Source organism: Opisthocomus hoazin, chromosome 14 (genome assembly GCF_030867145.1).
Source record: "Opisthocomus hoazin isolate bOpiHoa1 chromosome 14, bOpiHoa1.hap1, whole genome shotgun sequence".
NCBI lineage: Eukaryota > Metazoa > Chordata > Aves > Opisthocomiformes > Opisthocomidae > Opisthocomus > Opisthocomus hoazin.
The window spans coordinates 9,607,361-9,622,360 of NC_134427.1; the positions used below are offsets into that span (position 1 = coordinate 9,607,361).

Genomic DNA, 15,000 nt, shown 5'->3' on the forward strand with positions numbered 1-15,000 from the left:
TACTCATGCTAAATTAACAGCAACACACTCCTCCGGTTACAGCAGGATGGCTACACTGGTCCCGGCAGGCTCAGCGCGCCGCTCGCTGACGCAGGTCTGTCTCTGAGCACCGTGCCCCTGCCCAACACGTGCAGCGACCCTCTCCAGGTGCTAGGATGGTGCTTTCTGGTGCAGCGCTCAGCTTGGAGAGTGTCTCAGCAGGGACTGTCCTGTGCCCTGTGCTGAGCGCTGGGTGTGCTGGGGCCACAGCTAGTCACTGCCGCAGAAATGCGCTTTTTAGTGTAGAGAAGCTTATCTGGAACTTTGGGGGCTGACTCCTGATGTGTGTTCTCATACTGTATTCCTAAGCCACCCAGGGGTAAAATGGAGTTGTCCTTATTTGTCCCCAGCCCAGTATCCGCACAGCAGATTTGCTACCAGTTCCCTGTTGTTTTCCATGCTGTGTTGCAGCTGCTACTGAGACGTAAGTAATGGCAGTTCCTTTGTCCTTCTGGCAGCTTTCAGAGCTGAAGTTGGTCTTGAAGAGTGCATGTGTTGGTGAGAAGTACCGATAACTGTGAGTGGCATGATGGAACTGTAGAAGAAGGGATCACCCCTACCAGTGTTGAAGTTCAGAGGATACTAGAGGTGCCCATCCCTTTAGAGAGAGACAGCTTAAAAGTTGGGGTTCATAGCTGGATTTCTAAACTGGGAATGTTTTGTGTCGCTCAGTCACATCCTCAGTTCCTAAAATTCATTGTCTAAGAGATGAAGAACCTGCTGTGGTGTTGGAGACGGCAGCCTGACTCAGCTGTAGCTTCTAACCCGTCCTGCTGAAAGGCAGTGGTTGATGATGCTGAGGATCAGAATGATGGCGAGGAGGAGCTAGGCTGAAGGTGTGGTTTTGAATCCGAGTGCAGCGGTGGTTCGTTGAGTCTTGCTGGAGCGCTGGAAGGCCTGACTGACAGCCGTGCTGCACTCCGCAGCCCTCGCTCTGCAGCGGCGTCTGCGCAGCTCTCGGTTCCTTGCAAATACGCGTCCTCGCTGAAACCAGCAGCGCTCTGTGGGCACTGGTTTCTGCTCACAGCTCTGCAGGATCAAGGCCTCATGCTGTATGGGGGTTTTTTTAATTGGTAGTAAAAACGTACTGTTTATAGAACCCCCTGTCGGAATTAAACAAACTCTGTTTTGAGAAAAAAGTAGAACAGAGCTTCACACCAAGCTGGGGTGGCTGGTATCAATGACATGCAAAATTTCAGTTGGAATAGCGAAGTCCTTTTCAAGTTGAAGAAGGCCCTGTAAGTATTGTTTACGAAGAATAGTAGCTCTTTTTGCATCTTCTCCATTCCTGCGGTGTAGAAACATTTACACAGATTTATTCCAAATTTGGTAGAAGTCAGTTCTTTCCCAACCCAAAGCACTTGTGCCAAGTTTCAACCAGGAGGAATTTCTAAGGCTGATGTGTAAGCCCTCGAAGGTTGGAGCCTAGAATAGAGCAGCTGCCTGGCCATCGAGTGCCCGCTGCTCTGCGGGCTCTGCTCCTGGTCTGCAGCCAGCTGAGCAGCCCTATAGAAGCTGTGGAGACGGGATGCTGGCTGCAGATGTGCTCTGAGCCTGAATGCTGGATGCTTCTTGGGTCCCAGGTGAGGGCCAGGGCTGTGGAGGGACCTGGTCCCATGCAGCTGGAAAGATCCTGTGAGAAGGATGACCCAGACCTACCTGGTGTTGGTGCGTCTCCTTCTGCTTCTGGACTAATGCAGTTATTGACCTTGTAGCAGTGCTGGGCTGCCTGAGCACCAGCCAGCTGCGTGGTGCCATTTTACCCTCGCTTTACACAGATGTAAGAAAGTGTCTGGTGATGAAGATTCATGTCCTCGGGGGCCTGTGAGCAATAAACTCGCTGCTGGGGATCTGAGGCTGTTGGATTGCTGCGAAGCCAAAACAATAGCATTAAAAAGCCTCTTTCTTTTTGAGTTGGGTTGTTGGGAGCCACTGGGGCTCTTCTAGGAACTGGGCAGGGTTTCAGTCTGCAAAGGCAGGCGGCTGAAGTTTGGGAGGGTTTGTTTCCTGTCCCAGCGTGTTTAGCCCATCGCTTCTTGCATTTAATTATTTGCCTCTAAACAACAGCAGGGAGCCAGCAGTATTGTTTAACCCTCTGATGCCCTTGGAGCAGGTAAGAGAGAAGCCTGTTTCTCACAGCACTCCATCGTACAGCCCCTTCCATGCTGCAGATGCGTTCTGCAGCCCTTTACCCAGCGAAGCCATTACCTGTGCCAGGAAGGTGGGCACAAAGCTTGCAGATCGGAGGCTGTTCTCCAGTGACCTGCCCCTCTCTCAGCATGCTGAGGAGCCTGGCTGGGGTTCAACAGCAGCCCCTGCAGCGGGTCACGGTGCTGGCTTTGTGCGGTGGTACCCAGACTGTCCAGTGATTTCACCTGGACATTCCTACAGGCAGAGACAGGTCTTAAAAAATCCCCAGGGGAGCATCCTGGATGCAGGCAGGGACCCATCCCCGGGGTTTTCCACCAGTCTGGGTGCTGGGTGCAGTGGTGTGTAACGGGTGTACCCATGTGGACCTGGTTATGGGGTTACGGCTCTGCTGCGTGTGATCCTGCGGGCAGGAGCAGGTGAGTGGGGTCACCCCATGTGCCCTTTTTTTGAAAGCAAACTTGGTTATATTGGGCCTGTGAACTCTGCCAGGGACAGGCTGGGTGGTGGTTGGTCCTGCGCCTTTGCTGGCTGCAGGAACAATTGCTAGTTATCTGAGAGATACAGCTCCATGGTCCCCAGGCCTGGCCTTGTTTTATTGGGCTCTGAATAGCTACAGAAGAATTGCTTCCTCCAAAAAAAAATCACTATAAGTTATTTATAAAATTTATGCATAAAGTTGCAAAAAGTGTTTCCTGTATTTTCTATGCATCTCTGTCCTGAGGAGGAAACACACAGAGAAAGAAGGGGAAAAAACCCTATGTTTCAAGAATTATTTCATCTTAATGACGAAATCTGTTACTAGTTTTCTGTGTTCAGTGGACTATTGTTATTTATCTCCCTCTGTCTACCTGCAGACGCTATTAAAGCAAGGCATGGTTTATAGGTGTTTTTTAAAAGTGATGGTGTCAGTTGATTGGAGGTGATCTGTAACATTAGTGATGCTTTGCTTTTTAGGAGCCACGGGCTTCCCTGGTGCATATGTTTATGGGGGGGGGGGAAGCAGTGGTGCAACATACTGTGGCTTTTAAGAAGTGAAAGCATGAAGGGAAAATTATTTCAGTTCTTCCTCCTGTGACTACGCATTCTCAGCATCTTGGTACACGCAGGTTGAAGATCAGAGGTGCTGCGTTACGGAGCCGTCCTCTTCGTGTTTTACCCAGCGAAGCCGGGGAAGTGGTGGAGACAGTTTTGTTTCTCGGTGTCTGGCTGTCAGGGCCAGTTAATTAAGTTGTCTGGTGTTGGGAGGGAGGGGAAAAACAACCCACGCAAGAAAATGGGAAAATTTTGTTGTTGTTTCTGGAACTGTTGCCACTAGCTTCTGAAAAATATTGGTGTTTGTGTTACTCTTTTTTTTCTTCTTCTTCTTTGCAACAATCATTTTAACATCAGGAAGCCTAACTTTGGGTTTAGCCTGATAGTATTTGGTAAGTGTTACTGTGGGAGAAGTCATGTTGCTCTTCTCTTCACCTGAGTATTGAACTGCTATATGAAAATCACAAAAGAGACACGGTAGCTACCAAACTGCCTCTGCCTACATGGTTGTGTTGTTCCAATAACCGAAACAATCCTTAATTAAATTTCCCTGGCTGCCCTGAGTGTTACATTCACTGAAATGCTGTTTCATTATGTTTTTTAGGGCCGGTGTACCCGAGAGAACTGCAAATATCTCCACCCTCCCCCACACTTAAAAACACAGCTTGAAATAAATGGACGCAACAACCTGATCCAGCAGAAGACAGCCGCAGCCATGTTTGCTCAGCAAATGCAGTTCATGCTACCAGGCGCGCAGCTACAGCCAATTGTAAGTTACAGCAGTGAGTTGGGTTCACGCTGCTCCACGTTTCTTTCCTGTTCGCTTTCGGAGGCCCCAGCCCCGTGCTTTGGCTTACGTGGTTGTTCGTGCTGCACAAAGTCGGGCAGCATCTTCAGAGGGATGGCTGATGCTACCTCTGCATCTTCTTGCAAGCTGTGGCTCCCCTTTCCTCTGAAGTAAGGGGCTGCGAGGCTCAGGGCATCATGTGGAAGGTCTTGGCACCAGGTGGATTTTTGGCGAGGTGATTCATGTGCATCCCGGAAGTCCCAAGTAGCTCGATTCCAACGGATCCTACTTCAGATAGCTGTTTTACACGGGGGTGAGGATGCTGGGGTTCTTCCATGATGTGTGGCAAGAGGCCAGCTGACTCCCTTGGACTAGATGCATTGGTGGGCTAGAATTGGGGAAGATGAATCTTGTCCAGACCGTAAGACTCTTACGCATGGAATGAAGACCCCTTTCATTGCCATTGTCCCAGCAGAGAGTTGCGCTAATGTCACAGCCCTGTCACTTGGTTTTCACAGTAACGCTGTTTATTCTAACAGTGGGAAAGATGCACTTCTCTTCAGGTGGGGAGGAAAGCCTGTGGGAGATGGGTGTTTGCAGAGCAGGTACTTCAGAGAAGCCTTCACTGCCTGTGCTGCTGTAGCCTGTCAGTTAAAACAGGTTTTCAGGCTGGGGAACTCTGTTACACCAGGGAGAAGGACGGCTTGTGTCTGCTCGTTGGTGTATCTGGGAGGAAGTCACATTTGTCGGCTGGGTTTGAGTCTGTCACTATGTGTATCTTAAGAAATGTCAGAGGTCTTGAAGCAGCTCTTTGGTGCTGACATAAATAAGCTGCACATTTTTAACGGAGAGTCTAATTAGGAATTCTTTGTTTAAAGTCAGGGCTGAATGTCTTCCTGGGGCAACGTGCACTTGCTGTGCAGTTGCTGGGGGAGATTCCTCGTGCTGTGCCACATGGGAGGTCTGGCTGGACCCCTGGGACAGGCTCTTTCAGTTTGAAGATGTGTGAGTCTGCGAGCCAGCCTGCTCTTGGGCTCCTGGTATCCCACCTACGGCGCCTGACTTCTGTGCCCACACGAGGCTTCAGGCTCAGCATCTGTCACCCCGGCTTTGAAAAGCTCAGGCATCGCTGCTGTATCATCACAAGAGACCAGGGAAGGGTTCTTCCTTGTTGGAGGCTGTTTGGTGCAAGAGCCGTGTTTCAGCAGGGACAGCTGGCCAGCGTCCCTTCGTGATGGTGCTCTGCCACCACACCGGGGCATTTCCCCAGTCTGGCAGGTTCCTCCTGTCTTGCGAAGGCTTTCCCACATTTGCCGTCGCTTTGGTCATCCCGTGTGCATTAGCAGCTTTGTCTTCACCCTGCTGTGTAACCTAGGATAATGCTATTTATTATGCCCATTTTGAAGATGGAAGAGTGAGGCAGAAGAGAAAAATGGGCCATGGAAAAAGTCTTTAATTGCTCTGCGCCTTAAGCTCTAACCCACTGTAATCTTTGTACCTCTTTTAGTGGAGTTCAAAAGTACGTGCACATCAGAAGGAAATCCTGAATTCCCACAAAATGGTAGCACTGGCTTCCTAGCCCTGTACCAAAAGCAAACCTTTCCTGTTTGGCGTTTTCCTCTGTGGGGAATTCACAGTGGACACTCTTTGGCTGGCTATTCAAAACACCTTTGGGATTTCCTCTTTGGAAAGTTCCCATCTTCCCATTTTGCAATCTTGCAGGTCCAGTTCACTCCTGCAATTTGACTCTTGCCTTTTAAATTGCCTCTGAAACTGAATCTGTCGGCTTGTCTGGTTAGTGCTCTCATTTCAGAGGTAACCTTATCTGATGAGAAAGGTCCCTGGTTTCTAAATTGTGCCATGAGGGAGACATGGGCAAAGAAGAAAAATAAAAATTTGTTCCACAGTGACTGCTCCCTTCCCGCTTTCCCACACTTTGCTCAGAGTAAATGAGCTCTTGCTCTAATTCCTGCTGCCTGACTTGCTCCACACCAATTTCAGGACAAACAAGAGATTGCTCTTTCACCTGCCTTTAATTTCCTGAAGATGCTGCCAGTGGAAGCAGGCTTTGAGAATTTTCTTTTTTTTTCTCTGTGAATGAGAAGGGTGGGGCCTCCTTCTGGCTACACATGAAATTCTTCAAAGCAGAAAGTATTATATCAGATGCAGCAGCAGAACAAATCCTATGTGATCAGAAAGCTGATCAACGGGATGCCTGCTTAATTGGGATGCTTGCCAGAGATGAGATTTGGAACAGCGTGCTTAATAGCTCCAAACAATAGCTGAATGCTTAGACACTTTAAAGTGCATTTTCACCAGAAAAGCTACCATGATTAAAAAAAACAAACCGCTCCCCCCCTCCACACACACACCCCCTCACACCCCCCAACAAAAAAAAAGGCACTTGCCATAGCAGCTTTTCACCACGCTTCCTGAAGTGGCATTGAATATGTCTGTCTATGAGCTTGTGTCTAAACATTCACTGCCAGATCATCTTGCACCACTGCTGACATCCAGCAGGAGCTCATCTTCCCATTGAACCAAGAGCCGGGACCCTGATGATGGCTGTTTAATGAAGGTGCTGCTCGGAGAAGAACCGTGTCCCAGGTGGGCTGCTTGCTGCACGCTGCTCACAGAAGCCTGCTAGGTGTGAATTAATGGTTGCTAGTGTGAGCTTATTTCTCTGAAGTCTGTGGTTGCTTCTGATGTTGCTGATAACCGTTGATGCAAAGCTGAGAATCACATGAATGTTTAGTGCTCGTGGTGCAGTTTTAAGCAGACTGCTTCGTACAGTACTTTAAAACAAGTCAGACAAGGACACAGAGCAGAGTATTTACTCAGCACGGTGTGTTTGTCTCCCAGGGACCTTGGAGAGATGGTGTAGGTGCAAAGTGGGAAGACTAGTAATGTTTTGACTTTCAAAAGTCCAAATTCACCTTGACTGCTGGCTTTGGTTGAGCTGTGCTGGAAGCTCTCTGGGCTGGTTTTGCCTCTGTCTCTGTTAGTCTGGGTAAAGGTCGGGTTGAAGGTGGATAGAGGTGGGCTCTGGCATCAATATGGAGAGCTATTTCAGTCAGTGCTGTGGCTGGTGTCTCAGATACAGTCACTCTGAGCGATGCATGTGCCAAAGCAAGGCCACCCAAACAGTGCTGCACCAGGGCCTGGTGCCTGCTCGCTCCATTCTGCTTTATCCCGTTGCAGCAGTGTGAGACAGAGTTCTGGAGCGGGCTGTGGAGGTGCTTCAGCACCGGCTCTGCATTGAGCTGGTGGAGCAGGGCAGCTGCCTCCCCTCCTGCCCTGCTGCTGCCTCTGCTGCTGCCCTGGGAAGGGGTTTACCCTCTCCAAGCTCTCTTTGTTTTCAAGCTCTTCATCTTTTCTTCCTGTCAAGCTCTCTGTAGCCAGGACTGTCTTGACAGCTCTGAGTCACCCGTACCCCTGAAGACAGTCCAGGCTTTAGCTCAGCCTTGCGTCCCTCCTGGGGACCCTGCTGCTGCCCCTTGGTGCTGATGGAGAGGTTAAAGCACAGGGTGACCAACTCACTTGGCCAGTGATGCATGGAACAAATGCTGGAGCAGATTTCGACAGATGTTTTGGGCACGTATTTGTTCCATGCAGCAAAAACCTGATCTGTATCTCAGCCTCCAGTCAAAGACACACTAGGAATGAAGAAACACACATCCCCTGGCCCACTGAAGAGCTGGTGTCTGCCAAGAGACAGTGCTGTGGGGCATTAACACCTGACTTTCACACTACAGCAGCCTACAAGTGAGATACCCTTTGAGCTAGGAGCGTGTCTTTGTGGACAGTCTGGGGAGTCGAGCGTCTGTGGTGATGGGTGGCTGGATGCTGTGGCCAGTTGGGTTCAAGTCCAGTGTGCTCAGCCTTCACATTGGAGCAGTAGTTTTACAGCCAGCCCCATGCAGTTACACTAGAGGGGAACACAGGCTTTTGCTTTTTCTGAACAGCATCAATTATGTTTTCAATATCAGGGTCTTCAACCTTGTCAGTACGAGATCTTTATCCTCTATGTTTCTATCACCAGATTATAATAAAAGCTGTCACTGGTTTTTGTGTGCTTTCCGTGTGTAGCTGCTTAGCAGCAACCTGTCTCCTCTCCTCTAGGCTATTAACACCTCTGTATTTACACTGGGTCTCTCATTTTCAGGCTTTCCCTTTTTAGGGGCTGCGGTAACTCGGAATCAACACTTCCTGGCTGAGACAGCGCTTGTGTTTGACAAAACACCAGCCGCTCCTCTGCCTTCCTCTTCGCACTCACTCTGTGTTTTTTGTCTAGCTTTAGCATGATTTCTGCTAGGCAAATTGAATGCAACTTCTAGTTTGTTAACAAAATCAGCTGTTCCAGGCTCTGTCACCACCAGTGGTGACAAATGCCCCTCCCTGAAACGGTCCCTTCTCTCTGCTCACACCTTCAACCCGACAGCTCCTGTGCTCGGGGTCTGTGAGGAGCTCAGAGCTGTCAAGACCTTGGCAACCCTCCCCCCGAGATGTGTTCTCACAACAGCCATTTCAGCTTCTTTCTTTGTTCATTTTTTTGTGTTTTGTTGTGGGTTTTTTTTTTAAATTTTTACAATAATTTTAATGCTCAGTAAACCAGTCTCGAGAGCCGTTACCATTCTGAAACCCTCTGCTGTTGCACCGTAACCTGTTTCCCTCTGCTCAGCAGTTACCAGTAGTGTCTGCATGTGCTGTGGTTGGTAAAAGGTAGTTTGCAAGGAAACCTGCCCCAGTATTTCCTGAATTTGCAAGAGCTTGAAGGGGGACGGCAGGGATAAGTGTTGATACTTTCAATCCATCTGTTTTGCCCTAGAGCACACCAGCAACAAAGTTGAGACTTTTTTTTTAGTGTACAGTCATAATATTGATCTGTCAGGTCTCCTGGCTGGGTGCTACCGCAAGAGGTGGATGGGAGGCGTGTTGAGGAGAGCAGTGCTGTTTGGAGTAAAAAATTACAGTTGGGCTCTGTCTGCAAGGAAGAAGCTCACTCATATTCCCTCAGGACAGGCCTGGCACGGGGGACCTGCACAGACGTAAAGGGAGGAGAGATTTGGCTGGCAGCGTCTTTATTACTGGTACTGATGCCTGAGCCAGACTGGATTTCCCAATCCAAGACAGGCAGTCGGGGCTGGCAGTGAGCGCAGCCCATCTTTTCCCCTCATCAGCCACAATAAATACAGAGCTCCCTGATGCCAGCTTACAAAGGAGCAGTTGTCAGTGCACTTAGCACACTTCACACTTGAAAAACCCCAGTGCTGCTAGGTTGAACGTGTTGAGCAAGGGCTGCTCCTTCTCTCGCTGCGCATCTGCAGAAGATGCCTACGTGGCTGCCGAGGGTTGGTCTGCTGCCCGTGGGCGGGGTGTGGAGCAGAGCTGTCGCTTCAGCCAGTGGCACCGGGCACACGGTTCAGGTGGGCAGAAGAAGCAATTCTGAAACCTTGGGAACGTGGTAGCAGATGCCAGGGCATGGAAATGGGTGAACAACCAGTGGCAGTGATAAAAACCCGTCCTGCTCCTTCGTGCACCCCTCTGCAGGTCTCCGGGGTCATGGGTACACCTTCATTTGCTTTTCGTGGACATCCTTCCTCTGCTCTCTTCAGCTTGGGTTCAGATCCCAGTTGTTCCCAGTGAGGAGAGGAGCTGCTCTTGAGGGAACAGCCTTGGAGATGGGGACTGTGTTTCAGGGAGCAGGACCTGCCTTCCGTTTGTAGTGGCTTTGCTGGAGGGGCTGGTGTATCACCTCTTCACGAATGCTTTGCACCCTTTCCCACCGGTTTCTGGTGAATTCACATCAGTGTGGGGTGTTGCAAGCCTTCCTCCCTGGCTGCACAATAGCCCTGGCATTCTCCGGTTGAGTAGCAGGAGGAACATCTCACCTCCATTTTGGAAACAAGCTAGGTCCTCGGGCTGGCTCCTAGTTGTGTTCGAGCCCAGGCAGGGAAAGTCTGCCTTAAAGAATCTCCTGAAGTTTTGGAGCAATGTCTGTGCCACACCTGCTCTGTCAGGATGCCCAGGACTCCTGCTGTGTTGGGTGCTGGAAATACATAGGGTAGACTTGCCCATGCATTTGTGCAAGCCACGTGTGCTGCAAGGTTTGGACTACTATGGGTGTGCAAAACGAGTGCGGACAACCTGTGTTGGGCCCCAGCATAACCCTGTGCAGACTGGCCAGGCTGGAGAAACTCCTTAAAGTAGCATTTATAGTGCAGATGGTGGCATAAGTTCAGCAGATGCCACTGTAATTACTGGTGCTCGCACAAAAGAAAGTGGTCTAATGGATTCTGCCTTCTCACTAAAGTGTTCGGGGAGTCAGAGTGTTTGAAGATCCTTAAAGAGCTTTTCTAGCAGCAAAAGGTATAAAATGTCTGGGAGCAACAGAGAACTAAAAGAGAGAAGAAAATGATTTAGTACAGGGCCATGGACCTGGAGGATCTCTAGATTTAATGGTTAAAGCTTCCCATCAGCTGAAGCGGGGCTTGACTTAAACTCAACAGAAGGAAAATTGGATATCCCTCCCAGGGAGGATTATTTGATTCTGCTACGCTTAAAGGATGCAGCGCTGCTGATTCAGGAGGCCGTGTCCCCTTGTTGTGGAGGAGAAAGTGGGACATGGGCTGGCAGTGACCTGTCATCTCCTTTCCCATCAGCTCGGGAGCTGCTTGCTGTCACTCTGAGCTTAGGAAGGGAGCATCATTAAGCTAAAGATAGGTTAGGACAGCTTGGCTGGTGTTACTGTGGGCTAGCTTCTTCTAGATCATAAGCAGTAAAGTGTTTCCTAGCTTTTGAAAGTACTGGCATGAAGATGCTGCTGAGAAACGTGCTGTCTGTGTGTGATTTCTTTTAGAAACCCACAGGACTAGAGGTACAAAAATAAAAGCAAGGAGTGGATGATATGTGTGGCCAAAAAATCACCCCAGGCCATTTTGTAAGCACACTTCCATTTATTGCCGAGTAGAGTAGAGCTATCGAGGATGGCATCGCGTACGCCTGCATAGGGGAGCAGCTTTAACTGCAACCCAGAGTTCACAGTGGAGCAGGTGGCAGAGGGAGAATAAAAATGGTTGCAAGTCAAAGGCATCTTTCCCTGGGGGCTACCGAAGCCCCTGCTACAGGAGCAGGAGTGCTGCTTTGCGGGCTCTGGTCTGCGGGGTGAGCAGGGGGGATTTTTCATCAGCTGGAATTGGTTTCATTCCCAAACACACCTCGGATCTGGTGCTTTGAAATCTCACAGACTCCCTGGCTATAGGGGCTGTTCACAGACGTTAAACTGATTGGTGTGATCTCTCCAGCCTGGAGAACAGCAGCTCCTGTCCCAGACCAGCGCTGCTGGAGCAGTTCGGGGCAGGGAGCTGGTCCGGCTGCCGGCGCTGGAGCTCTGCCGCGCTCTCAGGGCTTGCCGGATGCGATTTAAGGAGCAGCAGCAGTCAAGATCTTTATGGCTCAGTGCTCTGTCTCCTTATGGGGACATCGCTTCTCACAGCTTAGCTGGGGTGCTGGACCTCGTGCTGGTCCACCTGGGCCATCTCATCTGGTATGCTCTGTCCTTGGTTCTTCCAAGCCCAAGACCCACCTGCTCTTGCCAAAGCCACGAGGTCTGGCGCATTGTAACACTAGTGAGTTTGGTATCCCCTTGGTGTCATTTACGTGGGGCATAGGCTCGGGGTACTCCTGCAGAATTGCTTTTGCCTGGAGGTAGATGACAGTCTGGAACAAACCCCACATGTGCAGAATGGTAGACCTCCAAGCGTACTGCAGCGGAGATGCCTCTCCTGACTCTAAGTGATCCGATTTGTCTACCTGAGCCATGCTAGCCATGAGAAGGTGGAGCTCAGTGCAGGCTGATAGTGAATTCAGCCATGTAGCTAATGGAGTGACGGGCTTCCAGGTCCTGAAGCTGCAGCTTACCTTGAGGTCTCTCTACAGCATTGCAGTGTAGACATAGAGAAGCTGAGACATTTATTTGGGAATGAGAAGTCTGTTTAATTTGGGCCTGCCCTAATTGCTGGCACAAAATCCTTAATTGTGTCATTAAACTATAAAGATCATCAATATGCTTTGATCTGGCAAATAAAGATGCCTGGTGTTCAGGATGAGTCACGAATCTGTGAGTCAGGAGAAACGAATGGATCGCCAGAAAATGGCAGTAAATGAATAGATTGGAGAGCACAGCATTTTGATGTTGTTAAAGTGTCTGAAAGGATTGAAATGCTGCAAGGTAACAGGTAATCCAGGACACAGATTTTTAACTAATGTTTTGTTTTTCCTCTTTCTGTACACAGACAACTTTTCCTGTGACTCCATCGCTTGCAACAAGCCCCACGATGGCTTTTAGTCCCTACCTGAGTCATGTTTCTCCTGGGATGGGCTTGGTTCCTGCAGAGCTTTTACCAAATACTCCTGTCCTGGTTTCCGGAAATCCTACTGTTACAGTACCAGGAGGCTCTGCTGGGCAGAAACTGATGCGTACGGATAAACTGGAGGTATTTGGATGTCTGATACGATACTGCTGACGGGAATGAACAGGGCTCGTGGGCCCGGCTGTTGCTCTCTGCTAGAATGACCTGATGCAGCCCAGCGCAGAGCGTGACTTGCAGCTTTCTGAACTCTGGGCTGCTGCTCTCTGCTTGAGCAGACTCTCGTGCAAGGCCTGATCCCAAATCCTTGGAAGGCACTGGAACTTCGGGAGCACTCGCTCTTCTGATTTCAGTGGGTGCTAGGGCAGGGATAGGGTGGTTGTTTTCTGTGTGTGATCTGCCACACTTGGTAAAAAAAAAAAAGTGCAAGTAGACAGTCTGCTCTTTCACTGAGTTGAATGGGAGATCTTTTGGAAGAAACAGACACTTTGCTTGTCTTGAAATCAGCTTATTGGGCTTTTATGGAAAGCTGCAAGCATTACGCTGTTGGAAATGCTGGGCATGGGGCATTAGAAAGACAGCTCCTTCCCCTCCCAGTTGGCTGGGCATGCTGGGACTTAGTGTTGGAGGAGTCATAAATGTCTTTCAAACCCTAAGCAGAGGCTTTGCAGGAGATAAGGGCTGAGGATCTGAATTCAGAGGCCCCTGCAGGTGTAAATTATAACATAGGAAGGTAGTGGAGAAGGGTGTAATTTCAAAACACATTGTTTTGTGTTATGTACTTTATATATTGCCTTGCTGATTGCTTCTGTTCTCACATGACATTTCGCCTTTGCCCGTACTCGGTCTCATAGTGCACTGGTACGTGATCTATACTATCGGCTATAGTCTTCAACAAATTCTCTTAGTTCCTCAGACAAGGAAACCTTGCAGATTCATTTTGTGAAACCTTTTTCTCTGCCTTTGATGCTTCAGTGCGCATAACTTACGAGGATCTGCAAGGTCTTTGTAAAGCTAGCAATATTGCTAACACCTTATAAACACATTGCAGTGTAATCAAATGCACTGTCCTGTAACCCCAGGGTCAGGGTTTTATTGTGGAAGGCAGTGAGACTGTTTATGTGAAAGAGGCTCCTGATATTTAAGGAAAGGTACTTGTTGTGAGTAACAGCAGCATGCAACGTCTTGAATTAAGTGTACCTGAAAGTATGCTCCATAACAAATACATAATCCAGCTGAGACACAAGTGGCAGAGTTATTAATATTTAAGCTTTAGAGTCGGGGGAGGAATCCTGAGCTCCCTAAGTTTTGACAAAATGATGCTGACTTCCTGGGGTCACTTCCCATTCTGCACAAATTCTGTACTTCACTTGCATTTGATAATTGGCCTCGGTAATGTGGGTTTTTTCATACCCTGAACCAGTCGTGAGTAGCACTAGTTGCCCCGGGACTGTTGGTATATGTGCTACCCAAGATGAGCATGGATTTAGCATACACAAGTAGTTTAATGGGGCCAACTGAACTGGTATTCTGTGTTGAAAATACTGAATGAAGAGTAACTTGTTGTCCTGCTCAACAATGTGACTTTCTTTTAAGGTTTGTCGAGAGTTTCAGCGTGGAAATTGCACACGTGGTGAGAATGATTGCCGCTATGCTCACCCTATAGATATTGCAATGATAGACACAAATGAAAATACTGTTACAGTTTGCATGGATTACATCAAAGGTCGATGCTCTAGGGAGAAATGCAAGTACTTTCATCCCCCTGCACACCTGCAAGCCAAAATCAAGGCAGCTCAACACCAGGTGAACCAGACAGCTGCAGCTGCAATGGTAAGTAGAGCTCTTACCAAGCTGTATTTCCATTGCTGAGAGATTTCATTTGTGTCACATGTATCACTTGTGGAAAAGCAGAGTGCTTTGTAAATGGCTGACTAGAGAGCCGAGAGCATGTGCAATATGAATCCCATCTCTTCATCCTTTCTGTGTGCTCACTGTAGCATGAAGCCCCGAGTGGCACAGTACGGCTTGCCAGTTAGGGACATGGTGGCAAATGCTGTGATTTTCTGACATGACATCATGACGTGACATGAATGCAAGTACAGCAGCACCTGGAACCAACACCTTCCCTGGCTAAGTCGTAGGTCTCAACTTCGCTTCCACCGTACACAAAGAAAGCAGAGACTGTCTATCCCATAATACATCCTTTGCAGGGAGATCCTGCCCTGTGGAAGTCAGTAGCAAAATTTCCACTGACTTAAAAGCAGACAAGGTGTCAGTTGTTCGAGTTCAGCAGACTTGTGCCCAATACCTTTGCCAAGGCTTAGTGAAACTACAAGGCTCAAACCAAGGGTGACTTCCTGACCTATTTGATACTTTAGACCTGGTAGACATGATCCCACCGGCATTTTAATTTGAAGCGTGATTTCTGATACCTACGGTTCTGAAGACAAGTCAATGAACACTTAGCAGATCGAATTCCTAGCTGGAGTAAATGTTTGCCATTCTGTTGAATTTGGTTAAATGGCACCTGTTTATTCCAGAGATGAGAGGTAGGATGTTCAGCCTGGGGAGGGAAGAAACGGCCCAGGGGGATCTTACCCACGTGTATGAATTCTGATG

General features: G+C 48.9%; 1 protein-coding gene across 15 annotated transcripts in view; it reads left to right on the top strand.

The window, feature by feature from the left end:
* MBNL3 (muscleblind like splicing regulator 3) overlaps window positions 1-15,000 on the top strand; it is a 95,507-nt gene that overhangs the window by 57,743 nt on the left and 22,764 nt on the right. For 14 of the 15 annotated variants that reach the window (XR_012765540.1, XM_075435874.1, XM_075435862.1 and 11 more), the window contains 3 exons: window positions 3,827-3,991; window positions 12,304-12,504; window positions 13,975-14,211. Coding sequence is in view for 14 of the 15 variants with exons in the window: in XM_075435862.1 (XP_075291977.1) it covers window positions 3,827-3,991; window positions 12,304-12,504; window positions 13,975-14,211 (603 nt within the window). In the remaining variant the exon portion in view is untranslated. Of the gene's footprint in view, window positions 1-3,826; window positions 3,992-6,515; window positions 6,617-12,303; window positions 12,505-13,974; window positions 14,212-15,000 lie in introns of those variants that run through there. The other variant, XM_075435873.1, reaches the window with a different exon arrangement.